The 26,572-nt window shown below is 46.7% G+C and overlaps 1 protein-coding gene across 1 annotated transcript; it reads right to left on the bottom strand.

Annotated features, from left to right (window-relative positions):
- Positions 1 to 1,373: 1,373 nt before the first annotated feature.
- DGAT2 (diacylglycerol O-acyltransferase 2) lies at positions 1,374 to 24,783 on the bottom strand. The gene is made up of 8 exons (XM_069808627.1): positions 24,642 to 24,783; positions 16,924 to 17,043; positions 15,785 to 15,892; positions 14,843 to 14,913; positions 7,889 to 8,093; positions 4,408 to 4,582; positions 3,605 to 3,807; positions 1,374 to 2,786 (listed from the first exon to the last, which is right to left on the bottom strand). Exons 1-8 carry the CDS (start codon positions 24,679 to 24,681, stop codon positions 2,632 to 2,634), a joined length of 1,077 nt encoding a protein of 358 aa, XP_069664728.1. The 5' UTR covers positions 24,682 to 24,783; the 3' UTR covers positions 1,374 to 2,631.
- Between the last annotated feature and the right edge of the window lie 1,789 nt (positions 24,784 to 26,572).

The raw sequence follows: 26,572 nt of genomic DNA on the forward strand, positions 1-26,572 counted from the left end.
AACACAACACAAGCCAGAGATGAATTTTAGCTAAGGCTCTTACTCCTACAATCCTAAGATTGGCAAGAGAAGGGAAAATGAGCCACAGAAAAACAGCTTGGAAGGAGTAATCTGTCCATGAGCTCAGCTCAGAAAGGGGATTGAAACTTGTATGAGACTAGCAGGTCCTGGGCTGGTACACTGGGCACAAGATGAGATCAAAGGAAAATTCCCCTTTTATAGACTGGTGTTAAGTAGATCAAAAAGAACAATATTCAGTGGCAATCTCATGTTAGACCTTAATTAATGGGACTTCCAGCACAGCCAAGAGTTTTGGACAGAGCTGGTCCAACCCTGCAGTATGGATGATTACAGGATATTCATTAGCACAGGTCTTTGCAGGAATGGATCCTTATTTGAAATAACTCCCTCCCTCCTCTACTTTAGAGGAATTTGCAAGCAGCAGCTGTGCTTTGATATAAAACTTGATAATTGAAAACACTGCTTGGAAAAAGCTCTGCAAGAACTGACCTCCTCCAGTTTGTGCCAAGGGTGGTTTCTAGTGACTTGTCTGGTCACAAACTGTCAAAAGTGGTTTTGGCAGAGCATTCATGGCTTTTCTTGCTGTGCATTTCCAGGCAAGTCACTGGAAACCCAGCCTTAATCTTCGCTAGCAAAAAGCAGAGAACCAAATCAATTTTACTAGGGGTAAGGAAAAGCAACACACCAGGTTTATCTTCTGGAGCACGAGACTTTCAAACTCCATTAGCCAAGCCTGACAAGGGCAAAGAATAAGATTGGCTCTCACCTTGAAGAACAGCAGTGTCAGCCTGTGAAAGTCAGCCAGCATTGATGGACCACTTCCATAGCTCGTCTGTTGCGTTGGGGCTGACCTATGACAGGCTAAACCCTCACTTGTTACTAAAAGAGCCCACATGAACTTTACAGCAATGGGTGCTATTTCTGGAGCACTTTGCACCTCCAGTGGTAGAAGGCTGGTGGCTCTGACAAGAGCTGGAAGCATTTCCTCAGCTGAGGACCAAGGATGCAATCCAGCTCGTTGTGTGCTACACGGCAATGAAATCCAGAGTAATTTGCTGAAAGGATCAGTAAAGCATGAACTTTCTGTAAAGTTTACTTTTCTGTAAAAGAAGTCCATAGGTGTAGGCTGCCTTAGCTCCTTATATACCCACAGGCAAAAAACCCACCCTTAAACCACAGAGATTTGCTTAACCTTTCCTGAGTGTCCCATGCAGTTCAGTGTGGGTCTGCTTCTGGACAGACCAGTCTTCTCCCCATAAAAGCCAAGGGACAGCTGTAATCACACAAACAATTGCTGTAACATGAACCCAGCCACATACCATTGCAACACCAAAGAGACCAAAGCAGCCCACTATTTTTGCCCATGTTTATTTCTAGAAATTTGTACAAAAATTGATACTCCATAATACAATAGTCTATCAAATATGACAGATGAACATTTGTCTTTAGAGGCAAGATTCCAGGAATGTGAAGTACCATCATCTTGCATGGAAGAAAGGCACATTTCGAGCTCAAAATACACTCAACTGAACTGTTGAAAAGGCAGGTCAGACATGCAAGTAGTGCAATGTTTCAGGTTTACACATAAACACATTGTACTCTGAAGAAATCTCACTACAAGCAGTGTTAACATCCACGTAAACATTTTATAAACACCTTAAAAAGTCACTCACTTTAGATCCTATATGTAGAAAGGCTACTCCTTTACATTCACTGGATGGAATATTTAAAAGCCATCTTTGGGCAGAAATTACTCCTAGCTTTCCCCAAATGCTTTTGGGATCCAAAACACTTGGATGAATAGTCCCACTGCATTTACCCCTACCGGCTACCCTAAGGGTCTGCAACACTGGGGCCACACAATTGCACCATCCCACCGCTCCTAGAACTTGTCCTTGGAGTTTTGTGGCTATGAAGGAGTCCCATATTTCCAGCTACATGCCTCTGTGCAAGCAGCACCTGGGACAGACCTGCTCCTAAACTGACATTCAAAATGCAAGTGGTGAAATTACAGCCACTAACATATCCACCACACTGTACGGATTGAGGTCCACCAGACTCCTATCCTTTGGTTTCCTGGACTGCACACAGGAGGTGCCATACCAGGGGATTTGGCAGCCTGCTTGTGCTTCAGAAGGAGCTTTTCCAAAGCAGAAATGCCCTTGTGCTATGTAAGCATGTCTCAACATGGCTCTCGTGCAACATGCCTGTATTACTGCTGTCCCAGTCAAACCAACCTGCTGCTTTTTTGACTGAAAACCAGATGGATCCTACTCTCCCAAAACAGCTTGTGCTAGTGGGTACAGTAGCTGTAGGAATGCTTCTAATCCAACAGCGTTGTATAGCAGATTACAAAGGCAATCATTTCCCCCATCCAAATCCTCACAGCAATGGGGAGTTGTGCTTTTTTGGATAGAAAGACATTTGTAACAGGATTTATCCAAAGTAAAGCCTTTTTTTTATTTTTAAAAAGTGGTCTAGCAATACTTCAAACACTTTCTGTGAAAGACACATACACCCACACATGCTTTCAAGTACACGATGACAGCTTGGACTCCTGGAGAAGATGTGTTGATTCGGAGAGAAGGAGATGCTGCTAAGTCAGTCCCTTCAGTTGACTTCCAAGACTTCAGTCTCTGGCAGGCCAAATTTGCTCTTATACTTGTCAAATAGTTTGATCAGGGAGTCCACATATATGCTGTGGTAGAAGTCCACTTCCCTCTGGGATGGATTATCGATTTTGGGGATGGTGATGGGCTCCCCAACTGATAAAAAAGGGAAAGATCCACATGTTAGGTTGAATGCTCTGTACAGCCTGGAGATTTGTCCTCTGTGGCCACAGCTATGCTAGTTCAGCACATCCACCCTGGCACAGCATGTCTTGCCATTATAGCAGGGGTTTGCCCAATTCCTCCCAGTTTTGCTAGACTCTGAAGCACAGCTGTCCCACTACCAGGATCCTCATTGCACCTGCAGTGGTACCAAGGGCAAACATGCTGTTTTAGCTACACAAATGCCAGCAGCGCAGAGACTCTACTGCGCAAGGTGGTTGTGAGGTCCCATTTGCTTCTGTTTACAGCAGAGTGATAAATCCCTCCTCAATTAACAGGAACCAAGACTAAAAGCTGTAGTTCTTGTGTGTTCCCCTATACACACCACAAAAGCAAAAAAAGCCTTTTTCCTCTCCCCCAAAGCTTTGCTGCTTTGGTTTGGAAGACTCAGTGGCACATTTTAGGGTTGGCTTTAAGACTCAGCTATCAGACAGCATCACGCTGCTAGTCCTAGGAGTATGGAGGGGACAGGCTGCATCTGACACTAGCCATCCAAGACCAGAGAAGGTAGCAGCTACAGCATTTTTTCCCCAAAAGAGCTCACTTGCAAAACTATGTGGCAGTAGATGGAAGGCTTGTAGCCTCTGGAAACTCTTCTAGCTCATTCCCAGCTGTGCTGGAAGGTTTTATATAGAAGGGAAAACAGAGTTTTATAGTCAAGACTCCAAGACCAAATAGAGTAGGGGTATGGCATAGACTCAGGTATGCTACTACCTAGAGAAGCACGTAGCATGTTTATACCAAGACCTTACCAACAGTAGTGATGGGCTTGGAGTAAGGTAATAATCCCCAGGTGTTGGAGGAGAAGAGGCCACGGCCATGAAAGATGCATGGAGCAAAGCCAATGTGCTTCTGAAACTTCTTCTGAACCCATCTTCCCCAGGAACCCTCCTCAAAGATCACCTGCTTGTACACTTCATTCTCCCCAAAGGAGTAGACAGGAACCAAGTCCGCACTAGAAAGATAGAAAGATGTTAGGAACCCACACCCTGGTCTGCAGTCAATACTACAGCACCACACTCACTGCTGTGTACTCTTTCAGGCTGCACATCTGCAGATTTTATTGGCCAGAGCTTTGTTTGCAGCACAAGGTACTGACATAAGTCAGCCAGACTTGACATGGTATAGTAGATACACCATTAAGGCATGCAAGAGAATTCTACTGGCAATGGGCCCATGAAACACTACCCAGTCAGGCATTGAATATCCTTCCATATATTCTCATCTCTGATTTTTGATGGACATCCCATTTCAGACACACAGGATCCCTGGAGACGACAGGGGCTGCACAGGTGATGCCCTGTGCAGGTTACTGACACCTCCCTCTCCTTCGCCTTGGAAGCCTCCTGCTGTCCCAGGCATCTCCCTACCCTGTCCTCCGCGCAGGGGCAGAGGCCAGAGGACAGGCTCATGTGTCTGATGCCCTGGGCATACATCCACACAACACAGCAAGAGCGCAGAATGCAGAATCCATCCAAGACATCAGCTGCTTCAGGGGATGAAAGCACCTTTCATATGCTAGCAGTACCGCTCTAGCATCGAGGTTGCCTCTTACCCATGCCGTAGAGCCAATTTCACAAATCCTTTCCGATTTTTCAGCGTCACAGAGTTCTTCCCTGGGGTGCAGTTCAGGGACTCCGCTGCCCCTCCGACCACGATGATGATGGCATTGCCACTGCCATTCTTGGACAAGATGTAGTCTATGCTGTCACGGTTCACAGGACATATACCTGCATATCCAGGAGACAGACAAAAGGATCAAGCTGCAACATTAAGATGATCCTGAAGACACCAGCCATACTTGTAGCAAAAAGTTTGTGCCTTGATTGCACATTGAATTGTCCAGCTTCCCTGTGGTCATAGAGGGTTGGGTGTATTTTCAGGCAACCTGTTCCTCAACTAAACAAGCAGTTAATAGACCTAGCCAGCACTAGCCTTGGTCATAAACTCCACCAACACTAGCTCAAAAAGTTGCCCTTAACACAAAAGGCTTCAGCAAGGATTTTCTTCTGTGCTTAGTGATGCCAAAAGCAATTGCTTAAGACATCCTCCCTCCAAGTAAAGGTTGCAGTAGAAGCTGGTTTATCCTTAGGGAGGGAAAGCAAATCAGTTGTTTTGAGGGATGAGAGTCTGAATTTGACCAGTTCCTCAGCAAAACCAAGTAGTGGAATAGGTCTTCCTTCAAGAGGATGCTTTAGTGATACAAAAAGAATAAATGGACAAGCCTTTAAGACAGATCTATTATGAATTAATTTTAAAAAATAATTTATTTTTCTGAAATAACAGCAAGCCCTTGCATGGCGAGAGCACAATCCTTTGCTGTCCTGGGAAAGAAGAGATGTATGGGACAGAATGCTCAGTGTCTGGGAAGGTCTTTCCCTCTATCCCACACTGGAAGGGACAGGACTGCACTACCAGTGACAGCACTTCAGGCTTTAGAAAGCAATCCTTGCCCTAAAGCACCAATCCCCACTCAGGGATCTTACCATTCAGCCCAGTGAAAGAGGGTACCTTTAATTTCTACTCTGTTGCTTTAAAAATGCAAAGAAGTTCGATTCTCTACTCCTGAAATTCATGCTTTTATCCTACAGTTATTGTCAGAGCTTGCTCATGCCTCACATTTTCAGCCAGGATAAGCCAAGGATAAGTGCGATGCCATCATTTACATTCCCATCCACATAACACGTCTGAGCTGTGCTGAGTACTTAAGGTCACTGCACTAGGAAGGGCAGTATTACACCATTTAATTTTAGAAGCTGATTCTGCACATCTCATGGTAGTCATCACTTGAACCAAGAACTAAATGATGAATGAGTCCTGTGGAATTATACAGGGCAAGGTCTGCAAGCCTTCATGTGTATCTGGGCATCAAGGTCACCACCTAATCCCAGCTCCAGACCACAAGGGAGCAGACCTGAGACAGATCAGCTAGATTTGAAGATGAAAAACTCATTTCTTTCAGCACAGCTACATCTCTTTCTGACCATGTTTCCTTTGAAAGGCTCAGGCTATGCTTGCTGCTCCATAGGACAGCCAGAAGCCTTCATACTTCTCCCATTCTCCACACCAAGGCTCACACTGCCTACACAGCCCTGGCTAACAGAGCAGCACAGATTTATGCTCAGCCATTTCACACTTGTCAGCAGAAGGAGATTACGCCTGCTCACAGCACTGAGCATTGAAATCCTTCCTCCAGGAAATGCAACGAGACATGCAGACAAGTGGCAATTGCTGAATGGTGCTCTTTAGCACATTTACAAAGTATATGGGATTTTCTGGCCATCTCCTCATGCCTTAGAGCATCCCTGCTGTAGCTCTAATCTCTAGTAGGCTATAAAATGTTGGTTTATAACCAACTGATGCATATTACAAATAAGTATGTGTATTGGTACGGTAATATTTGTTAGGATTTCACTTGAAGTGGTTGGTTCATCCACAAAACAAAGGATTGAGGGAACAATCAGCACTTCCCAAGTGATGGTAAAGCCTTTGTAGTGACACCCTTAAGTTCCCGTACAGGAAAGTGAAGACAAATTATGGCTTTCAGAAAGTTAACTTTGCCCAAGAGATTACACCTATAGTCTTGCTTAAATCCTAAGTACAGAGAAGCAGAATTTCCCACTGATTTAACTGTAATGCTTGGGGATCGCCAAGCCAGCCCTGTCAGCAATGATGTTGCTAATGTCTACTCTCATCTTCCTTCCAAAAAGAGGAAAGCAGCTCTGGCTGGCCACAGGATTTGTCTACCAGTCATCTTGAACAGAACGCACGTGTTGTTTGTTTTTTTTTAAATACAGAAAGGCTGATGCTGTGTGGAAGCTTCAGCAACGTATGACCTAAGTTTACAGACATGATAGACTGGAAAGCAGATCCCAACTTCTCATGCACTGCTGTCCTGTGGAATTCCCAAATTATGGGAATTCTGGACTTCACACAGCAGCTTCCCTCTGTGCAGAAAGAAACCAGCTTGAGATACTGCCCTTCCTAGGCAGGGACAAACACCTTTTCTGTACCAGGTCTAGTTAGTTTTCCTTTCCCTCACTGAATTAAAGCAGTAATCATGGAAACAGTCAAACCTACCAAGTTAGAGCCAAGTACAGCTACTTCTACACTCTCCCCAGCCACAAGTCAAGACTCAGCCAAAATACTGTATTAAGATACCTGTTTTAAAGTCAGTTATTGGTGAGTCTGTCCAAGGAACAGCAAACAGGGTACTGGATTTTTCAATTCATGGTCTTTAAATGTTAATGCCTCATCTCTACCTAACCAACAGGCATCCTCACTCTGAAAAGGAAGCTCAGGCCGTGCAAGAACACCATTTCTTTAGACTGTCAACACTGCTTCCTCTGCCCAGTCATAACCTACAAGCCCTCCATCATTAAAATACCAGAATCCATTAGAACAGACCTATTAATGTCATTCAGCAAACTTATATCACTGCCTAATCCCCGTGACCCATCTATAGGAATATATTCAGGGAAGGGGTTCTTCTGAACAGCTGAAACCATGCAATACCCCAGACCCTTTACTCCTGGCAGGCACCTAAAAATGTGGTTGGATGAAGAGGGCATCTATCACCACCTTAAGACCTAGATGCGCGACAGCTCATGTGGTAGCGAGCCCAGAAGCAGAGCTAGCCATGGTATTCACATTTCAAAGGCTAATGAATACTTTATATTTTCAGTCAGTGCAACTTCTCCATCTACCAGTACCTCCTAACGATAACTAGGACAACTTGCTTCCATGTCTCCATCTTCCACACCCACGACTAAAGATGCCAGATATCTTTACTATGCCTTTGGACAAGAACATCCTTGAGTTAAGGATGAATGCAGTGGAGCAGCAGTCCTCACAGCCCAAGCTAGTCCCATTTATTCACAGCTTCCTCTTGACAGCTATATGAAAGGAATATTTGTGTGATGCTACCAGAGAGAATTGGTTATGTGAGCCTCTGCCACAGCTTTTCACTTAAAAGAGGGGAAGACAGCTCAGAGGCAAGGGCATCAGTGGAAGGAACACAGTGCGCTTGCACTTACCACCAGACATTAAGTAGTCCCTCAAAATTGGCATCCTGAAGTTCCCAGCCAGGGTAGCAAGGTATGGTCGAATCCCAGGGAATTTCTGGCCGACACCTGTGGCCTCTGTGCTGAAGTTGCAAAAGGCACCCAAGCCCATGATGCCATGTGGATGGTACCCAAAAATGTAATTCCTGGTGGTCAGCAGATTGTGGGTTTTAACCAGCTAGGAAAGAAAAGAGTGAGCTCACATGAAGACAGATATTTTCAGGTAAAAAGGAAAAAAAAAAAAACAGAGAAAAGCGTCAAAGTACCCAGCTTTTGTCTCTCTTCCCACCAGGGAGAACAGCCTAAGAGCTGGGATATGGGCTATCCTGGATTTCAGAGGTAAGAGAAGCCACTTGGACTTCAGTTCCCAAAGCAGAGGGAGCAGAACAAACAGGCTGCTTTTAGACACGAAAAGACCACCAGCCAAGCAGGAATAGGGGTTGGGTTGCAGTAGCCTGTGCCCTTTGTTTCTCTACTCCTCCCAAAGGTATTCTTGCAAGCCTCTTGCCTGAACCAACCAAGTTCTTCATGGCCCTATAACCACAACTACACCTCCTTCCAGGCCCTCTCTCAGCACATTAGTGGCTCACATCCCAGTATGAGGTGGAAAAAAAAAATAAAAATCAGTGTCCCGTAACAGAAGCAAGTTTGCTGAAAACCTGAAAAAAAGACCCAACCACTTAATATGCCTGCTGGCCACCCTCCAAGAGAGAAAACTTACAGAAGGGTGGTTTACCATTGGAAGCTATCCCTCCCTTCAAGAGGTTTTGCTGCAGCCTACATGCCAACATGCCAACAACACACCTCAAGCTGCCCACAGCAGTGCTCCAATTTCTGCAGTACATGCTCCAGGAGCAGCGATCATATTGGTTTGGGGTTGTGCAATATTCCTAACCATTTACTCACCTGTTTGCACAGCATGGACACTCCAAAGCCATCTTAGCCATGCACAGCACAACCCATGCCCTGGTACCACTACTGCCAGAGGATTTTTTTTTGATGTTAGAAGTAGCAGCAGCATCCCATGCATCAGGGCATCTTCCCCTGGCAGTACACAAGCGGTCTGAGTAAGCACACAACAGGACTGCTGCATCACCCTTCAGAAGCAGGGATCAAACTTAATTTTTTTTCAGGCTGCAATGGTGCCAGTTTTTGCTGACTGCAACACCCCAGCAGCTTTCAGACTGGGACAAGACCTACAAACCCCAGTTGCCTGTTCAGAATGAGGTGCTAAACACCTGCACCCCATCCCTCAGATTGTATATACAAAGGTCACTCTGTCAGCTCCTATAGGAAAAAGCGCAGATTTCCAAGACGTCACATCAGCATTACATACCCCGCTGTCTTGGCCAAGAAGCGCTTTGGCAGTAAGCAACCAAGTCCATTTTGTTGAATCATGCTACAGGGACCTGAAGTGCCATTGCGACACACCGAAGCAGTGTGCCCAGAAATTTGATTTCCCCCCCACCCCCACGTTCCCAACCGTGTCCCTAGACGAGGCTACAGCTATTTAAGACAGCAGCTGCAATACAGGCATGACAGCAGCGGGTTGAGAAGTCGACTACCCCTCTCTATGCTTCCCTCTGGCTTTGAGGTCACGCAGGGCTCTGGGAAGTGTGTTGCAGCAGCTCTGTAGACCCCCATGGCCTGTGTCACATCACATCATCCTTTCTTTCTTCCCTTTCCCTTCTTGCCCAGTTAGTAGATGACTTTGCTTTCACTCCCCAGGGTGGGAAGGCTGTCCCTTGACCAGTTAGGAGAAACAAGGCTCCCAGACTAGACTGGAAACCACCCTCCGGGAAAGACTGGAGGGGGAAAAAAAAGCAATGATGTTGTAAGGAACCCCTCCACCTGTCAGCTCTTGCTCAGCTGTAGGAGAGACTCAAGGGCTGGTGGCTACGGACACACATGGCTTGGTTGAACCAGGTTTGTCCTTGTCGCTCTGGGGCACGAGGCATTTGTGAGCTGAGCTTGGCAGAGCCACACATCTGCTCTCATACAGAAGACATGCTGTTCTATTACCAGCCATGGCAAGCACCCTGCTCCAGCCCCTCCACCACATGCAAGGACCCCCAGCTCCCAGTGGAGCCCATTGCTTGCATACCTTGTATGAGCCCCAGCCAAGCTGTAGCCTCACCACTCTTTGCTTTCCAAGACGCCCTGTTAGAGGGGCACAGGGTTGGTGATACCCACCACGCTCACCCACACCACTTATAGAATCACAGAATTGGTGCAGGAGCAAAGCGAGGGGTATGCAGGGAACCAACCCGCCTGCACACCCCATGCATGGCAAGGCAGAAGGGGAATATCGGAGCAGCACTGGACACTCAATGAGAATCAAATCCTCACAACAGGGATTTACAGGTCTGAGGGTCAGCCTGACATTCATACATGTCTGCTTTTCCCCAGTTTGTCCCACAACAGATGGGTTCACAGAAGGTGAACACATCTTCCTCCACCCAAGTCAAGCCAGGGCAACCAAAGACTGCCAGGCATCAGAGAGGTTTGTGCACTTATCTGCAAGCGGTGCAGAGATAAACTCAGCCCGGGGTCTGACCTGCCAACACCAAAGGTAGAGCCTTCACATCTCCCTAAATTTAGTCTAGAAACAGGGATTTCTGAAGTGCTGTAATCACTTATTTCTAGTCTCAAGCAAGACTAAAGCTTTCCTTAGGAGGCTGATCGTTCACTACTAGTTTTACTTGCACCTTTCCCCTTGACAAGCAAACACTGAGCTGCTGGGCTGCCTTATCAGGTCAGCCTAAAGAATTGCTGTAGCTGTCATTTGACAACATTTTTGCGACTCTGTTCTGAACCTTCAACAGGTTTTTCCATTTGCCTCAAAAGTCTTCTCCAGTCCCACACAGCCCTCAGCTCCTTGAAGCCTCAGTGCTCCCACGATGGGACGGAGGCAGCACGTCCTTGCTGCATCCCAGCCAGGTGATTACAGTGCTGGGACTGAAGCTGGACCTTCACCCCGCTGCACTAACATGCCTGTTCCCACCTGCTATCCAAGACCAGATCTGTTTCAGTGGGAGCAAAGGTCCATCCATCTGCTCTAGTAATAACAGATTTCTTTAAACAGATCTAAGCCTGCTTACTGAAGCAATAAAGCAGTGCAATTACACTAAAAAAAAAGTGCTAATATTTGAGTGCTAGATACACCCAGAGAACACTATTGCCAATTTTATTTGTAGGAATGGGATGAGTAAGTAGCACATTCAAGTGTGGAGAAAGGGGACTGAAGAGACACCGCTGCTCAGCACCAGGAGCCAGCAAAGAGCAGGATGAAAACAAGTGATCTAAGTGGGTGCTCAGCCCACCTGCAAGCTGAGCAGCACAGTCACCACAGAAGCATGCAGAAAGCAGAAAGTTAGAGCTCATCCTGCAGGATCCAAGCAGCAGCAGTGAGCATATAAGCTTGCAAAACAAGCAATTGGAATTACCTGCATCACATCCACCAGCACTATGGAAGAAAGGAGCTCACCTTTCCAGCAATGCAGGCCAGGACCTGAAGAAGACTCCAGGCTCTCAATATTACCACTACACTACACCATACATAGGAAGCAAAAGCCTCCATTTCCACTCTAAGTCATCTACAACAACAACTAAGAAGCTTTGCCAGGAAGCCAGCCAAGCCACAGAACACAAGACAAATGCTGCAAAAAAGGTCTCCGTCTTGCACCAGCCCCTGCTCTGGCACACTGCTGACTCTCCCATCTCAGCAGGAGACGGAGAAGGTCTCAGAGCACACACCTGAAACGCTCACCACTTGACAAAGGTGAGCCAAAGGTCTGCAGCCCTCGCTATCTGAAGTGCTATAGCCTGCGGAGATAAGCAGTAGCTCTGCTCACATGCTCAAGTGATGGCTTCTTTACCTGAACAAGACCTTTAGATTGTGGCACTCCCAACGTGACATCCTCAGATCGGCAGGATGCGTTTGGGAGACTGCTGGGACCTTGCCAGCCCCTGCAGCAGCAGGGCTGAGCCCAGCCAGGCACGCAGCACCATGCTCACACCTGCAAGAGCTCAGGCTTTACACAGCAGTTCAGCACCAGGATTTAGCTCACTGGAAGCTTCCTCAGCTGCTTCGTGCACTGCTCAGCTTAAAGCACTATTTGCAAGGCCAGCCACTAAGCAGCAGACAAACTTAAGCTTCTAGTGCCCTAAAATAGCTTATTACTGTCAGAGCAGCTGCATGAAGCCCCAGTGAATGTGGGCAATCTCTGCTCATGCTGAGGAATCGAGCCAGATTCAGGCTGGTTCCTAAATCCACCTAGTATTACAAAATATGACCTGGTATCTCCAGATAAAGGTACAATAGTCCTACTGCTGTTTCAGGGTGGAAGGCACTGCTGACTCAGGCAGCAACCAAGCCTAATCAGCATAAATATCAGAGCAGAGCCTGCTTTATCAGATAACTGCATCAGAAGCAAGCCTGATGCCAGCACATAGAGCCGTGGAGGGATGCAGCAGACCTAGCCACAAGTTCTAGCATACAGCTTCGTCAGACATTGATACTGGTGGCCTTTCAGTCTGGCCAGATCCAGCCTGCATCCTCAAGATTGAGCTCACGCCAGCCAGGTACAAGGAAACCCTGGCCTTCAGATCTGCAGCCACTGAGGACATTAACTAAGAGACCTCCCCTCCCAGGTTTTTGGCGCTACAGCTGTCACCCACTGGGAGCTGGGTCCCTATTCCTGGGGAGGTGGCCTTAGGGTTTTGAAAAAAAAAAATCTGCAATACTGCTTCCTATTTATTTCCTGGAATAGGATATTAGCTCACATTTTACTCCTAATGCAGGTGGTACCTGCGCTGATATGTATGCAGCTAGCACAGCTCTATGTGCAGAGCTTGCAGAAGCTGTGTTTAGCATTACACGTGCCACTGGTGAGATTGTCACTGGTGTGATCCGTCCTCGCAGTGCTCAGCGGACACATGGCACACGATGAGGTGCAGCGGATGACTGCCCCAACAAACCACGAGCCAGGGAGAGAAACCAAGCCCTGCTAAGCCATTACACAGACAGTTCAGGATCCAGTCAAGGTGAATTTTGCAGACAGAAGATTTAAACAAGTGATCCTCTCTAGACCAGCCTCCCTCTTGACTGAAGGCAGGTAAATAGTTTATCCAAGGAGTTCCCACGGTCTTAGCAAGTCCGAGCCAAAGCCATTCTGGTAGTTGGTAGCACTCCTTACAAGAGATAAGATTCATGGTTCATCCTGTAAGATCAGTCCCATAACTGGGGACAACCACCTCTAACACCTCCCAGCCCCATGATCCCTGCAGCAGCTTTTAACAACCATGCAGCCAGCTGGCTGTTCCCCCATAGCAGGTGCAGGAGTTATCCCACAGCTGTCAGCCCTCATGTTCTGCCCTTTGCATACCAGTTACCAGTGGGCTTTGCAAACTTTGCACAACTCTACCCCCTTAGTGACAGCAGAATTACAGCCATAAGGGGTTCTTGGAAATGGACTGCATGAACTAGTAAGTATTTACCTAAAAACAGCAGAGCAGTTCAGTTTATTTACACTATCTCATCTCTAAACCTACTTGAACAATCCAACTGTTTGACAAACTCCTAATATCTGCAGCAGATCTGACCTGCATGGCTGGTGCAGAGCATGTTTCCATGAAGACAGGGGCTAAATATGTCATCAAAGGAGTGGTGAAACAAGGGGACCAGTCGTTACTGATGACCCTTTCGAATCTATTCTTTAATTTCTCCCCCAGGAGAAACTAGCCCATTTTAGCCTTCAGCAATATTAAGAAGGCAGAGTTTGTTGCAGTATTGAGGACTTTGTACTACAAGACAACACATTTAAGACCCATCTTCAACACTAGAGCATGCTCTGTTCTCCATTAGCTACAAGACCGAGGTCAACCAGCCACTTGCAGCCTGTGCTGCTGTAGTCTATTTTTCCATGCATGCCTACGCTTGCCACAAATTACCTGTTAACAGCAGCAAGAGTGTCGCAAGAGGTTTGTTCCCCAGCAGCATGTTCAGGCACCCTGAGAGTTCGAGTGACTTTGCAAAGGAGGAATCCAGTCTATGCCACTTCAGCTTCCTGCTGGAATTGGATTCTCTACTGCCTTCTGAGGCTGGACTATCTTCAGAATGGGTAGCTCATCAGAAGCCATGGCAAGGTCCCTCCCTTTTGCTCAGGCTGAGTAAGACTTGCCAACAGCCTTACCTAATAGCCCTTTCAGCCCTGTGTCCTTCCAAAGAGGATCAAGTTCCCTCCTGGCTGAATTCGGCCCCTGCTCCCTTCCAAGTCCTTTAGCTAATTCTGCAGTCCCCAGAGCAGACTGGCAGCCCTGTCCTCTGCAACACATCTGAATAAGCAGGGAAAATACAAGCAGAAGGTGAGCAAGTTACAAGCTGGAGAACTGGAGCTACTTCCACTGCTGGAAATCCCCCTTCCCCAAAGCAGCGAGACTTCAGAGCTGATTTCACTGCTCCCTGTGAAGTGGTAGAGCTTTTGGTGCACAGGGTTCCCAGCTATTCTTACCCAGTACACTGCTGCCCTAGGGTGTAACTGGAAAACAGACCAAAACTGAGCTGGATTTACAAGAGGGGAACAGAGGGAGAGCTAGGCACAACACAGGAGTGCTGGAGCACAGAAGAGAAGTTGGAGAGATGAACAGCCAGCCTTACTGCTACAGGGCAGATTGCCTCAAGAAGTCTGGTGATAAGACCATCAGAAGCAGCAGCTTCTACAAATCATGATCACTGGTGATGCATTTCAGATTTTATAACCACAGCTGCTCCAAGCAGTAGTATGGCAAGGGTAAGTGAGCCATGTCCTGCTTACAGTTCAGCATCTTGGATAGACTAGTGTAGGTACAACATCATCTCCACAGGGGTTATTACAATTCAGTCTAAACCAGTTAAGTCCCAATGCATAGAGTTAAACTGTTACTTACTCTTATTGGAAAATAATCCCTGAAGTACCTCCATATAGCCCAGTTTCTCACCCATTGGGATCTTCTTCCACCTGAAGAGGAAAAACAAAAAATCATGGTTATAAAGCTCTTTCCACATGGGTGCCCACCAAGAAGCCTAGAGGACTCCAGATAGTTTGCTGTCTCTAGAGGAATAAATTGTTGATTTCTCTAAGTGAGACACCTGCATCTTTCACTAAAATCAGGTGAAACCAGCCATGCTCAGGACTTCAGGGCACTTCAAGCTAATTAAGGCCTGACTACAAATTCAGGGTAGGATCTGACTTGATAATCTCTTGTAGTTGGGCCATGGACAATTCAAGCTAGAAACAGCTCACTGTTAACCTCAGATTCATCCTTTGGGAAAGGCCAAGATTCTGGAGGATTTCAGTGGTCTTGAAGCAATGGAGAACTGTGCTAATCTGGTTATGAAAGGAGTTGCCATCAAAGCTTGTTGTCATTGCTGTAGTGGGTTCTCAGGGCTGGTTTCTACAGGGTATTCTCTGAAATAGTATTCTGCTTTATTTGCAGCAACACTAACTCCATAGGGGAGCCACATCTTAATAGTCACACCATAATCTGAACCTTGCAAGAGCTGGAGAGGACAGCAAGATCTTGAATCTTTATGCAGATCTTTCTGACCTACAGGAAGAACCTAAGCCTTATAAATATGTTGCTGAAAGCCAGCAGTGGCATGATATTAGTGAATGTGATCTTGTATTACTCTCAGCATCAACAAAACCTGCAGTCACTGCTTATGCTGAGGACTGACATTTGTATCCTTCACTGAATAATACTTTTGGTCAGCAATTCAGCCAAGTCCCATTAAGAAGGGAGGTCGCCCATTACAAGGAAGTGCTTTTTTTTGTCCAAATATGAGGACAGGGACACTTAAACAGCAAGGATTTATTCTGCAATATTTACCTTTCTTTGGTGTATTCCAGTCAAATACCAGCCAGGCTAAATATAGAGCAGCAATCGCCCAGCAATCTGTGCACAGTATGTACATGAGGATTAAAGTGCAAGCAACACCTGGATAGGTCCAAGAAAGAGAAGAAAACAAGGTTGCATCAGGTTTTGGTCTGCATTTACACTTGCATTAAGAGCCCCTTGCCTTTTGACCCTTCTATACTGAAGTCTTAGTCTCAATCTGATGTCATTAATCCTCAATCAAATCGGATTTAGCTAAAAACCCCTTATGTAGGACTGAGACAGCTTCTTCTAAAACTACCTGCTTTGAAGTACCTCAACCTTCCCTTCATGGTTTTCTTCTAGACTACCTCCAGGTAGGGCAGCTGCTTCACCGGGCAAGAGGAAGACTTTATGAGCATCAAGATTTCTTTGTGGCCCGCACCAAGGGGGTTTCTTCCACAGCTACACAAGTCTTCCACACATTACACCAGCTCTATGCCAGCCACCCCACCAGGATGCCAGAGATCCCACTCACAAGCGATGTTGCCATTTTAGCACAAACTAAATTGGGCAGGAACAGCGAGACTTGCTCGACTGGCTGAAATTGGCATCTTTCTCCAGTTTAATTATCAACAATACTATGGAGAAGAGCAGCCTGAGGCTTCACATAACAGAAGTACCCAGAGACAGTCTTTACTATTTCACTGGTTTAACACAAACACTTCTTGCCCATCTCTGGTACCTCTTGGAAGGAGGCCAAGCCAAGAGGAAGGCACTCCTGTTGCAGCCAGTTGCATCAGTTACCAGTTGGCTTCTAAAAAATCTCTTCTCTGTGGGCATTCCCATGGGTGAGTCAGGTAAGAGATTTCCAATTGCTTCAGTCTTATTTGTATGGTAGACACAGACATGAGCTAAACATCAGTAGGTCTTTCCACAGCTCCTGTGTTTTGCTAGAGCCAGGTAAAGTTATTTATTGCCAAAATATCAGAGTATGCAAGTGTGCTTTACAATAGCCACACACCCCAGGAACTGTCCTGCTGCAGTGGACATCCAGTAATTAATGCTTATATAAAAGTTTAAATTTTTGATTTAAAGTTCTTCCAGAATTAAGGCAAAAAAAGCTTTGCTTTAGGCCGAAGGGTGTCACTTACCCATGATAAGGAAAGTGAGAACCCATTGCAGCACAGAGATGATCTGGAGTTGTTTCTCTACTTTGGATTTAGATAGCCAAAACAAATCCTGCAGAGCAGAAAGAATGCTCGATCCTGTGCCTAAGAGAAAAGAAATAAAGTTACATTTGCACACTGAGCAAAGATAACAATATTTTCCTTTCAAATAGGAGGTTTTAAAACCAATGTTCATGCAGTTTGCTTTTAGAGCAAGGCTTGCCAAAGGCTAATATTTCCCATGGAGTTTAAGCATCCTGGAAGGGGAAGGGTTGCCATCTGCAAACATCCAGCTGCTTTGGGGATACTGGAGGGGTTTAATGGGTAACATCAGTTCCCAGCTGAGCAAGCCTCTATTCACTTGACCATAGGAGTGCAGAGGACGTCAACACACGGCCCTAACACAAGCCCCCGCTTCAAACTGCCGGTTCCTGGAAGTGGTGGTTGATAAGAGGGAAACCCATGAGTTCACCCTAAGATAAAGATCAGGTGCCCCAAAGCAGAGGCAAGCACACATCAGGCTGTGGTCTGACCTGTTGCTCATCAGCCCTTCACCAGGTCTGTTGCACAACTCCTGCGTGCGTGTTCGAGGAAAGCTCTGCACTCCAGCCTTACACAGCACGCAGCTCAAGGGCTGGTTGAGCAACACCTCAACCCGTGACCCCAAGGATCCACAGCTCCAAGGGTAAGGAAAACTGTCACAGTGTTTCTAAAGCAGTAAATTGAGGAAGGAAGGAATCAAAAGCCACTCTTTTAGAAGTTTAAGCTATTCAAGTGGGGAGAAAAACAAGTAAAAAACTGAAGTGAAAGACTTGATTTCTATATGAGGAACCACCCACTGCAGTGTTTGCTGATATGCTCAACAACCTCCAGAAAGAAGCACTTGCAAGTGGGTTTTCCTTCAGTTCTCTTCATTATTTTACAAGCACCATAATAACTGGCTAAAATGCAAATCAAGCTGCTGGCCTATGAACAAACCAGGAGATGTGTTTACTATTTCCTTTTCTGTTTAAGGATCAGCCTGTTATTAGAAGGGATGTGATGCTGCTAAGCAGCTATTACATTGAATGCGTTCAGTCCTTGCTGTTGTTGGCAAGGCATGACACTGTTGGTGGTGATACCATAGCAGGTGCTCACACTTAGTCAAATGAACACGATTGAAAAGAGCTTCTTCTCTAGATACAGACAGGTACTAAAATTTTTGATAGTTTCTACAAAGACATTTTCACTGATGCATCCTTTAAATATGAGAAGCATCTCTGCAGTCTTTGCTAACTCCTGCCCTTTCTGATAGTCTAGTTCTGCACCTGCAGAATTGCTGTATTAGCTTTGCAGCTTCTTCGCTGACCCTTTTAAATGCCATTTAATGTTAAGCCTGCACATGGTCCCTACGCTGACAGCTATGTGCCTTCCTGAATGTTTTCTGCTAATAAAGGACAGCAGCAGGCAGCCAGACCAGAGGCTGCAGTCTAAACCTAGAGCCAGCTCACCCAGCTCGGACCCTTGGCTCTGCTTGGTCTACGTTGAGTGAACGATCCTATCAATGGGTTGGGCATTAACTACCCCAAGCAGACCAAGTTTTGGTCAAGGATAGATCATGTCACTGCAACTGCCGGTAAACTGAAGCCTACAGCACTAATCCAGTCTGAAGCAGCAGCTAGAGTTGAAGGCTGTTCTTTACAAGCTAACGTAGTACAGTATTAAGAGTGAATTCAGTATATCTCTCCCATTTCTTGAATGAGACAGGAGAGTGTGTTGAGTTAAACTGTCACCATGCACTGATTTGCAACACTGGAGTACCTAAGCAGGAAGACTCAGAAATCCAATGCTGCAGCTCTTCACATTTGGCAGTAAATCCCCAAATTTGGGGTGAGTGATAAACTCCACCCCATTTTTTACAAAGTCAGAGTCACCTGTCCAAGGGTAAGAGAAACCTGTCCTTCCTCCTGAGGGGCCACCGCCGCGAGGCAGCCTCTACCGCAGCTCTAGGAACTTGCTGTCCCAAAAACCTGGTTTACACAATTGCACATGGACAGACCTCATGTGGTCTGAGGACTGCTAGATACTAGTTTAAAGGAAGCTTTTAGCAATAGTGGTGTTACTGGCCATATCTCTCTGTCCTCAAAATAAGCCAAAAGTCTTACAGATGATTTGTGATCCATAATAAAAGCCCAGCCCCATGTAATTTATCCTTCCAGCACCTGCACTTACACTACCGAAACATCTTTGGATTGATGAATTCAACACTCCAGCCTTGGATCAGCTAGATCCCTACCCTCTTCCCCCAAAGAGGACAACTGTTTATCCCTCCAGATGAGAATTTGTACTTCAGCATTTTCTAGATGCTTTCACAAATTGTAGGCATTGCTAGCCCTGTAAATAGACCGGTATTGGGTAGCGTAAGTCAACCCATCAACTTGCTTCCTGAACCACATTAAGCTTTTTGTGGCAGCGTTCAACTCTTGCAGACAGAGGGAAGGCACAGGTTTGGCAGACAGCTCTGAGCAGGCAGCTGAGCACCTGCCCTTGGACAAGTGGTGTCCTGGGTCAGTTATTTGCTGAAAGCAAAAACATCCTTCACAGAGATCAAGATCCCCAACATCAGAAAAGCCAGTAGTTACCATGGGCTGAATAATAGCAACATTTAATTCCCAGTTGAGGACATAAAAGAAGTCCAGTGGCAATGGGCAGGGCTGTCACCTGGCAGGTGCATCTGCCTGTGCACGGTCTACCTTTGCACCAGCAACCTGCACGCTCCACGTGGACCCAGTGCATCAACTGCAGGCTGGGCAATTACAGATTTTAGTGCTGAGACAGCCATTTCCAGCCAGTCCTGAGCTTGCTGTTCATCATGTCACACTTAACACTTTGTGCATTCAACCCTCCATGCAAGCCTTGCCTCCTTTCTCCTTCAGCCAGGAGGCATTTTGGGGAAGACCCTCCATGCTCTGGAGAACCAGGCTGGTTACTGGTGACACAGAGCAGAAGAGCTTTGACAAGTCAACAGAAGTGTGTTTTTGGGGACTCAGCCACAGCAGAGTAACCCAACACTGATAACTTGGATTCAGTTCTTTAAAGAAAACCCTTCCTTTTAAGGGCTCACCTGTGGGCCCACACCAAGCATCGTTCATATATTAAAAACCCAAGGAGAATTAAGCATAGGAAAGAATTTCTCTAACTTTCAGGAAATACATTAGCCTAATAACCAAGTTTAATAAGGCCCATTAGACATACCTATGATTAATTTTGAGGCAAAGGACACCGTATACCCCAGCCTTTGGTATCCATTTGTATCAGTCTTTTCCCAAGGAAATATTCTGAATCTTGGAGAAACACAGACCTCCATCTTCTACTGCTGAAGACAGTCGCTTACGCTGTGCTGGCCACCCAGCGCAGCCCCTGGAGTGTTTCCCAGGTACCCGTTCCAGAACTGGACAGCCTGACTCTTTGGGGTCACAGCCTTAGCAACCCATGTCTACACGGTAGAGATCTTGGCAACAGCTTTCCTGGTCTCAGATGAGATCCTGAGCCCCTCAACTCACGCCCTGGAGTACTGATGGGACGGTCCCTGCACCAAGCCACGCATGGCTCTCAAGGATGCTCCTTGTCAAGATGGCCAGTGACTTCTCCAGGAGACCTCACTGCTGCTCAGTGACAGCAGCCATCTGCAGCCTTCCAAGGAAGCTCAGCGGCATTAGCCAGCTGTCCCCCAACTGTTGATGGGCTTACTACACTTTTATCATTTAATTCCAGCAACCATCAAATGCAGGAGATGCTCCCCAGAAGATCCTGGAGTCAATGCAGGGTTTGACCAAGCAGCCGACTCATGCCTGCAACACAGACTCAGCTAGGGACAGCATCTGGTGCACTTCCAGCACAGTTTATTTCAGATAAAGTGCTCAAACACCATGATTTATCTAAGCAGGGAGGCAGAACCAAATGTCCCAGGAGTGGAAGTAAACAGAACTTCACACTCGGGCACCAGAAAACCCAATCAACAGCACTTAATTAAGAAACAGGCAAATAAATTAGCTGAGAGGAAGTACAAGTGTTATAGATAGTTAAAAATACACTGAAAGCTTGTTAAAGCCAAGCTTCATCTGCTACCTTTTCAAGACAATTAGCATGTTAATTCTTGGCCAAGAATTATACTGCATCCCACAGCTTTAGAGGAAAACCAAATTAGATCCTCCAAAGCAGAAGGTGCTAATGGACATTTTGAGCTACATATTTGGCAGAGAAGCTGACACTGGAGGCGTAACAAAGCTAGATTAGATAAACAGACCAATATTAGGATACTTGTGAGTACCCAGCCTCCCATGCAAGAGCAGGAGTCTGCACAGCAAGCTGCTACATCAAACATGACATCTGTAAAAGCCCTTCAGCAACACAAGTTATTCTGTCTTAGGTTTACTCAGATGCCCCAGCTGCAGTGCACAAACTCTCTCCACTTCCAGCTTTGTTAGTGGTACCAGATAGTGAATAATTTGTTAGAGAATAACGAATGACCAGTGTGGGGTATAGTTATCCTGCCCCGTACACAGCTGTCTAGCAGTTTGCTCAAGCCCCAGGAGACTGCTCAATAATCCCATATTATCTGCAGCAAAGAATGCCTACAACTGGAGGTCAACAACACAGTTAACAGGGACATGCGACAATTATTTCAGCCCCTTTAGAAAGGGGCTGGGCTTCTGCATAGCAAATAAACAAATCTGTTATGACATTTATCTCGTGTTAGATCCGCATTTACTTGCGGCACTGAACTTGGCCTTCAGTCTCGACAATCACAGCTGTATGCAGGTTAAAGTGACATAACCATGCATGTAGACCCACCTGCCCTAGACCAGCCAGCAGTTTTAGATTTAAGTCATCAAGACTTAATAGCTCTAGACAAGAGAAAGGGAGCCATCCTACTACATCTTCTCAGTGTGTCCAGGAGAGGCATGTAGGAGCTCTATAAGAAGGGCTTAGTCACGAGCAAGTCCAGACCTCTACATCCCAGGCAGTTTTGTCAAGAGGAGACAGCACAACAGAGCCAGCAGTGATGCTGTACTCCCAAAACAGGAGCCCCCAGGTCCCCCCCCAAAGCAGAAGTGAGGTCTGCCAAACCTCAGGTGCAGCATAAGACTAACTCCAAGGTAAAGTTAAGCAAAATCATCTTCCTCACCCAAAACTTTTGTAAGAAGAAACAAGATTAGAAGAGATACTTCAGCAAAGGACAGCCTTTAAATGCTCTGGTCACACCAGCATCCTTCCTCAGGAGAGCAGAGCACCTGGACAGCCTATGGCCAAGGTGGGTCAGGTCAAAATGAGGAGCTGACAAGCCCTTCTACCCAAGCAAAGGGTCTCGAAGCATCATCCAACGCTAGGCTTTGGTCCAAGGTCTGCTCTGATTTTTGCAATACTGGGTTGGTGTCTAGGAAAGTTCCCCTGCATACAGGCAGGGATGGATAGAGAAGCAGATGCCTGCACCTTTTTTTTTTTTCCTCAGTTTTAAATAGGATCAGACTTTCAGCCAAATTCACAAGCACTGGGACAAAGCCAGATGCCAGGCAAGCAAGATGACTGAAGGCCAAAGGACAGTATGAGCCATTCAGACTCTCACCCCACAAAAGTCAGCCCTTCGCACAGGCAAAATATTTGGAAAAGACATTCAGGGAGGTAGAAAAAACTCTAGTGGGTTTGTTCTAAATACCCTGTGTAGTGGGAGAAGTTACCCAACATGATCAAGCAGCACGTGAGGTCCTGTGCATGAACCGCTGCACCACATCACCTCTGCCCATCTTTGATCTGCAGGGTCCCACGTCATCATCCCCAAAGCCCAGCCCGAGTCTGAGCTCCTCTGGCAGGCACCTGGCTTTTGCTTCGAACAGGCAGGCTTTGAAGCTGGTCCTGCACTTCGTTGCCCATGGCAGGCTACAGAACTGGCAAGGGGTTGCGTTGGTGGATGCTGCAGTCACCAAGGCAACATCTCCCATCTTCCCAGGCAGAAGCACATGAAGAAATGAGTAAGGAAGCACAAATATCACTGCAGGACCCCCACGAGGCGCCTCAGAGGAAAACTGACCTGAGGAGAGTTAAGACAGCTTTCCATCGCTAAGCAGGATTATCTAGAGATGAGGCCAATCACTGTCCCTAAACCACACTCCATCTTGAATTATGCACGTGTCCTAGATCCATCATCAACACACCAGAGCCAACAAGGTGGCCACTGAGGTCTCAGGTCAGCCCTACATATTTTATAGGTCTCCTGAATGATTTATTCTCTGTACTTGGCTTGCAGTTCACTCTCAATTTAACAGCTCACATGCTGTTAATTCAAATGACCTCTCAACTCAAAACATCACTTGTCCTCAGCTAGTTGCATAAGCAAGCTAAGTTACTTTAAGGACCAGATCCGAGTGTGGGAAACACATGCGGATCTCTTCTCCAATCGGCTACGGATCCATCTCAAATATCGGCAGGCACCACATCTTTCTGAGAGAGATGAGCACCAGCAGCTCTACATGCAGGACTGGGCAGGGCATGGTGCAAAACCAAGAGCTTTGGGGTTAATTCACCAGGTTCAGGTCCTCGTAGCTCTGGTAATGATTTACTTAACCAACAAGCCATATCACAGGTCTCTTCATCCCAGGAAGAATTCGTATTTTGCTTTTTCAGGGCAGAAAGCCTTTTGCAACACAGAATGGTCACTCAAGAACCCTCCACAGGGTAAACTGTCATCCAAGCCATTTTCCTGCAAAGCCCCCACTATTTGCAAGTCCTGACACTTCTCTAGACAAGCACCCTTGCAGGAGAGGAATGGGGCTCTACCAAGCAAAATATTTAGACTTGATGAATTTATTCCTCAAGAGCAAGATCCCTAGAGCTACTTTTACAAGCACGCAAGAGACCTCGTGGTTTGGGATTTCCCATCCTGTCTTTCCAACATCTTTAACCTACATGTTTCAGCCTGCAGCAGGAGGCGTTCAGCGTCTGCAGCAGCTCTGCCCATGATGGGTGTCAGTGACTGACACCCAACCTGCTCCTCTTGGTGAGGAAATGACTTACCAGCATGGAGGCTTGTAAAAGCAAACTTGGCTCTCTGCTTCCTAACACAAAACCTCGCTTTCGCACTCAGTCTTCAACTCCCTATTATAAAGCAACAACAAATAGCAATGCTTTTTCTTCTCCCCTGTTGGTGTAGGTGTGGGGAGCACAGTATTACAAAACAAGGCTGCAACAGTGAATTTCACCAGCCGTGCAGCGTTGATAAAACTACTACAATTTCCTTCCTACCAGCGCAAGGAGAGGAAAAAAAAAAAAAAGGCTGATTTTTAAGCAAGAGCCACACACCCACATTTTGCCAGGGTGCAAACTCACTTCGAGAAACCAGAGCCCTTTGCAACAGCTTCGGGAAAGCAGCCCGACCCTCTAAGCTCTCTAAAAAAGCAAAACGAGCTCAGAGAGCTGTAATCCTCACCCCTAAGCAAAGCTGCAGCAGCCTCCCCGCCATTGCACATTGCTTTTCCCCCCCTCTTAACCAACCGCTCCGGCAGGCAGGAGGAAAAAAAGGGAATAGAATAGAATAAATAAAGCTGAGCTTTTCCGGTGCTGCTTCCACCCTCCCCTACACCTTGTTGTCCCACCGGGATGCTGTTCCCCCACCTCAGCATCCTCCCGGCACCCACTTCTACACCCCCCCCCCCCATCCTCCCTGGTACCTCGCAGCACCCCGGAGTAGGCAGCGATGATGGTCTTCATGGTGGGGGGGAGTGGGTGGGGGGGAGCTCAGGTCCCAGCCATGGGATGGAGAAGGGCACCCGGCTTCCCCAACCCCGGTACAGCCGGCGAGTGGGAGAAGAACCGGCTGCGCATCCCTATATAGCCCCGGGAGGAGGAGGAGGAGGAGGAGGAGGAGGGCGGGGAAGGGCGGGTCCAGGCAGGACGCCTGGGTCTGGGGAAGGGGGGGGGGGAGAAAGCTCTTGGCCCCGGTGCTGCAGCTTGTTGCATGGGATGGGAATTTGGGGATGGGGAGGACAAAGCGAGGGGGGCACCCCCAGACCCTCTGCAAGGTGTTTCCCTCCCTGTTTTCCTTCGCCCCCGCGGTAGGGTTGGGGGGAAATCCCCCCCCAAGCCCTCGTTAGCTGTGGGTGTTTTAAGATGGGGTGGTCCTCTTCTTGCTCAAGTGGTCTCCCAGTCCACTCTTGGCTGATTTTAGCTTCTCCAGTGGGATTTGGGAGATCTGGGTTCCTAAGAGCGTCGTGAAATTAAGACAAAAGGTGGAAAAGAGAAAATTTTAGGAATTTTAGTAACAGAAGCTTTAATGGTTTCATTAAGTTTCATTTTCATTAAGATAGCCTGCCACAACCACTGAGCAAGCCTCATTTTCTTCTCCTAGCAAGATGTTTAAGGATCTACTCAAGACATCCATAAGAAACCAGGGGTCATTTAGGTTTGCATCAAGGTTTTAACGTAGCTGCACTTGCCAAGAGATTCCTATGAATTTTTACAGATGGGGACAGATGGGTCTGTCCCAGGTCCCATGACATTAAACCAGATTCTTTATAACAGGGTCATGTCTGGCCCTGTGGTTAAAGGGGGGGATTTTGCTACACCCCTGGGCAAAGGCTCAGACCTCTGCTCCTTTCCTAATTTCAGTTTCATCTTCTGTAATTTGGAGAAAATAAAAAGAATCAGCATTTGAGAAGCACTTTGATATCCCTCAAGGAAAAGCCCATTGAAAGCAAGGAGCATGTAGAGCTCCCCATATGTGGAGGACAAGTAGCAATCACCACCGACAGCCCCCCCCCCCCCCAAATGCTTCAACTTTTGCCTGTTTTTTAGGGTGGGAGCAGGATCATGCCTTGCTGAGCCAGCAGTTTTTTTCCTGTTGCTCCTGGGGATGCCACCGCAACATCCACTTTTTGGCCCAGAGAGACATGTCTACCAGTGTGTTTCGCAAAAAAAGTCATATTTTCAGCTGTGGTGAGCTTAAGTCAGAGATTCAGAGGTGAAAGAGTGATTTATTTTTCTTCTCGGTCCCCTGAGGCATTCCAGTGCCCATCTTTTTGAGTCAAACTGGCACCAGGACTTGTTCGCTCCCCACTTGGCCAAAGAGCCGTCTTCCAACAGTTGTAGTGGCCTGTTGAAATATGTATAAAAATGGAAAATTGCAAGAGCCTGTCTGAAGAAAGGGTCTTGCCCAACAGCTCTTGGATAAGACCTTCATAAGGGAGCCCAGAACAGAAATAAATCACCGCTACAATACTGCTGAGTGAAAGGGGAATGGTCTCCTGCCTGTCTCTGTCCCCTGTTGACTTAAATAGAGTTATCTGCAAGTGAAGTAAGGACGGAGGTAGCTTTTCTTATTGTAACTGGAATAAAAAAACCTGCAAAAATGATACTGCCAGGTAGTGACAGTGTGAGCTAGGTAGACAGAAAAATGTTAATGTGCTGGGACCATCATCTGTCCAGATCCATCATCTTTCTATTGACCTATACTCACCTTTTCATACATTTTGGGTGCAAATTCTCAGAATCCTGATCATCATCTTGCTCCATATGCTGCAGTGGGGTCCCAGCCTGGAAGGACACTTTAATAAAATAAATTTAAAAAAATTAATAATAAAAAACCCCTCAGCGCTTAATGCAG

The sequence above is a fragment of the Haliaeetus albicilla genome, chromosome 20 (assembly GCF_947461875.1).
Source record: "Haliaeetus albicilla chromosome 20, bHalAlb1.1, whole genome shotgun sequence".
NCBI lineage: Eukaryota > Metazoa > Chordata > Aves > Accipitriformes > Accipitridae > Haliaeetus > Haliaeetus albicilla.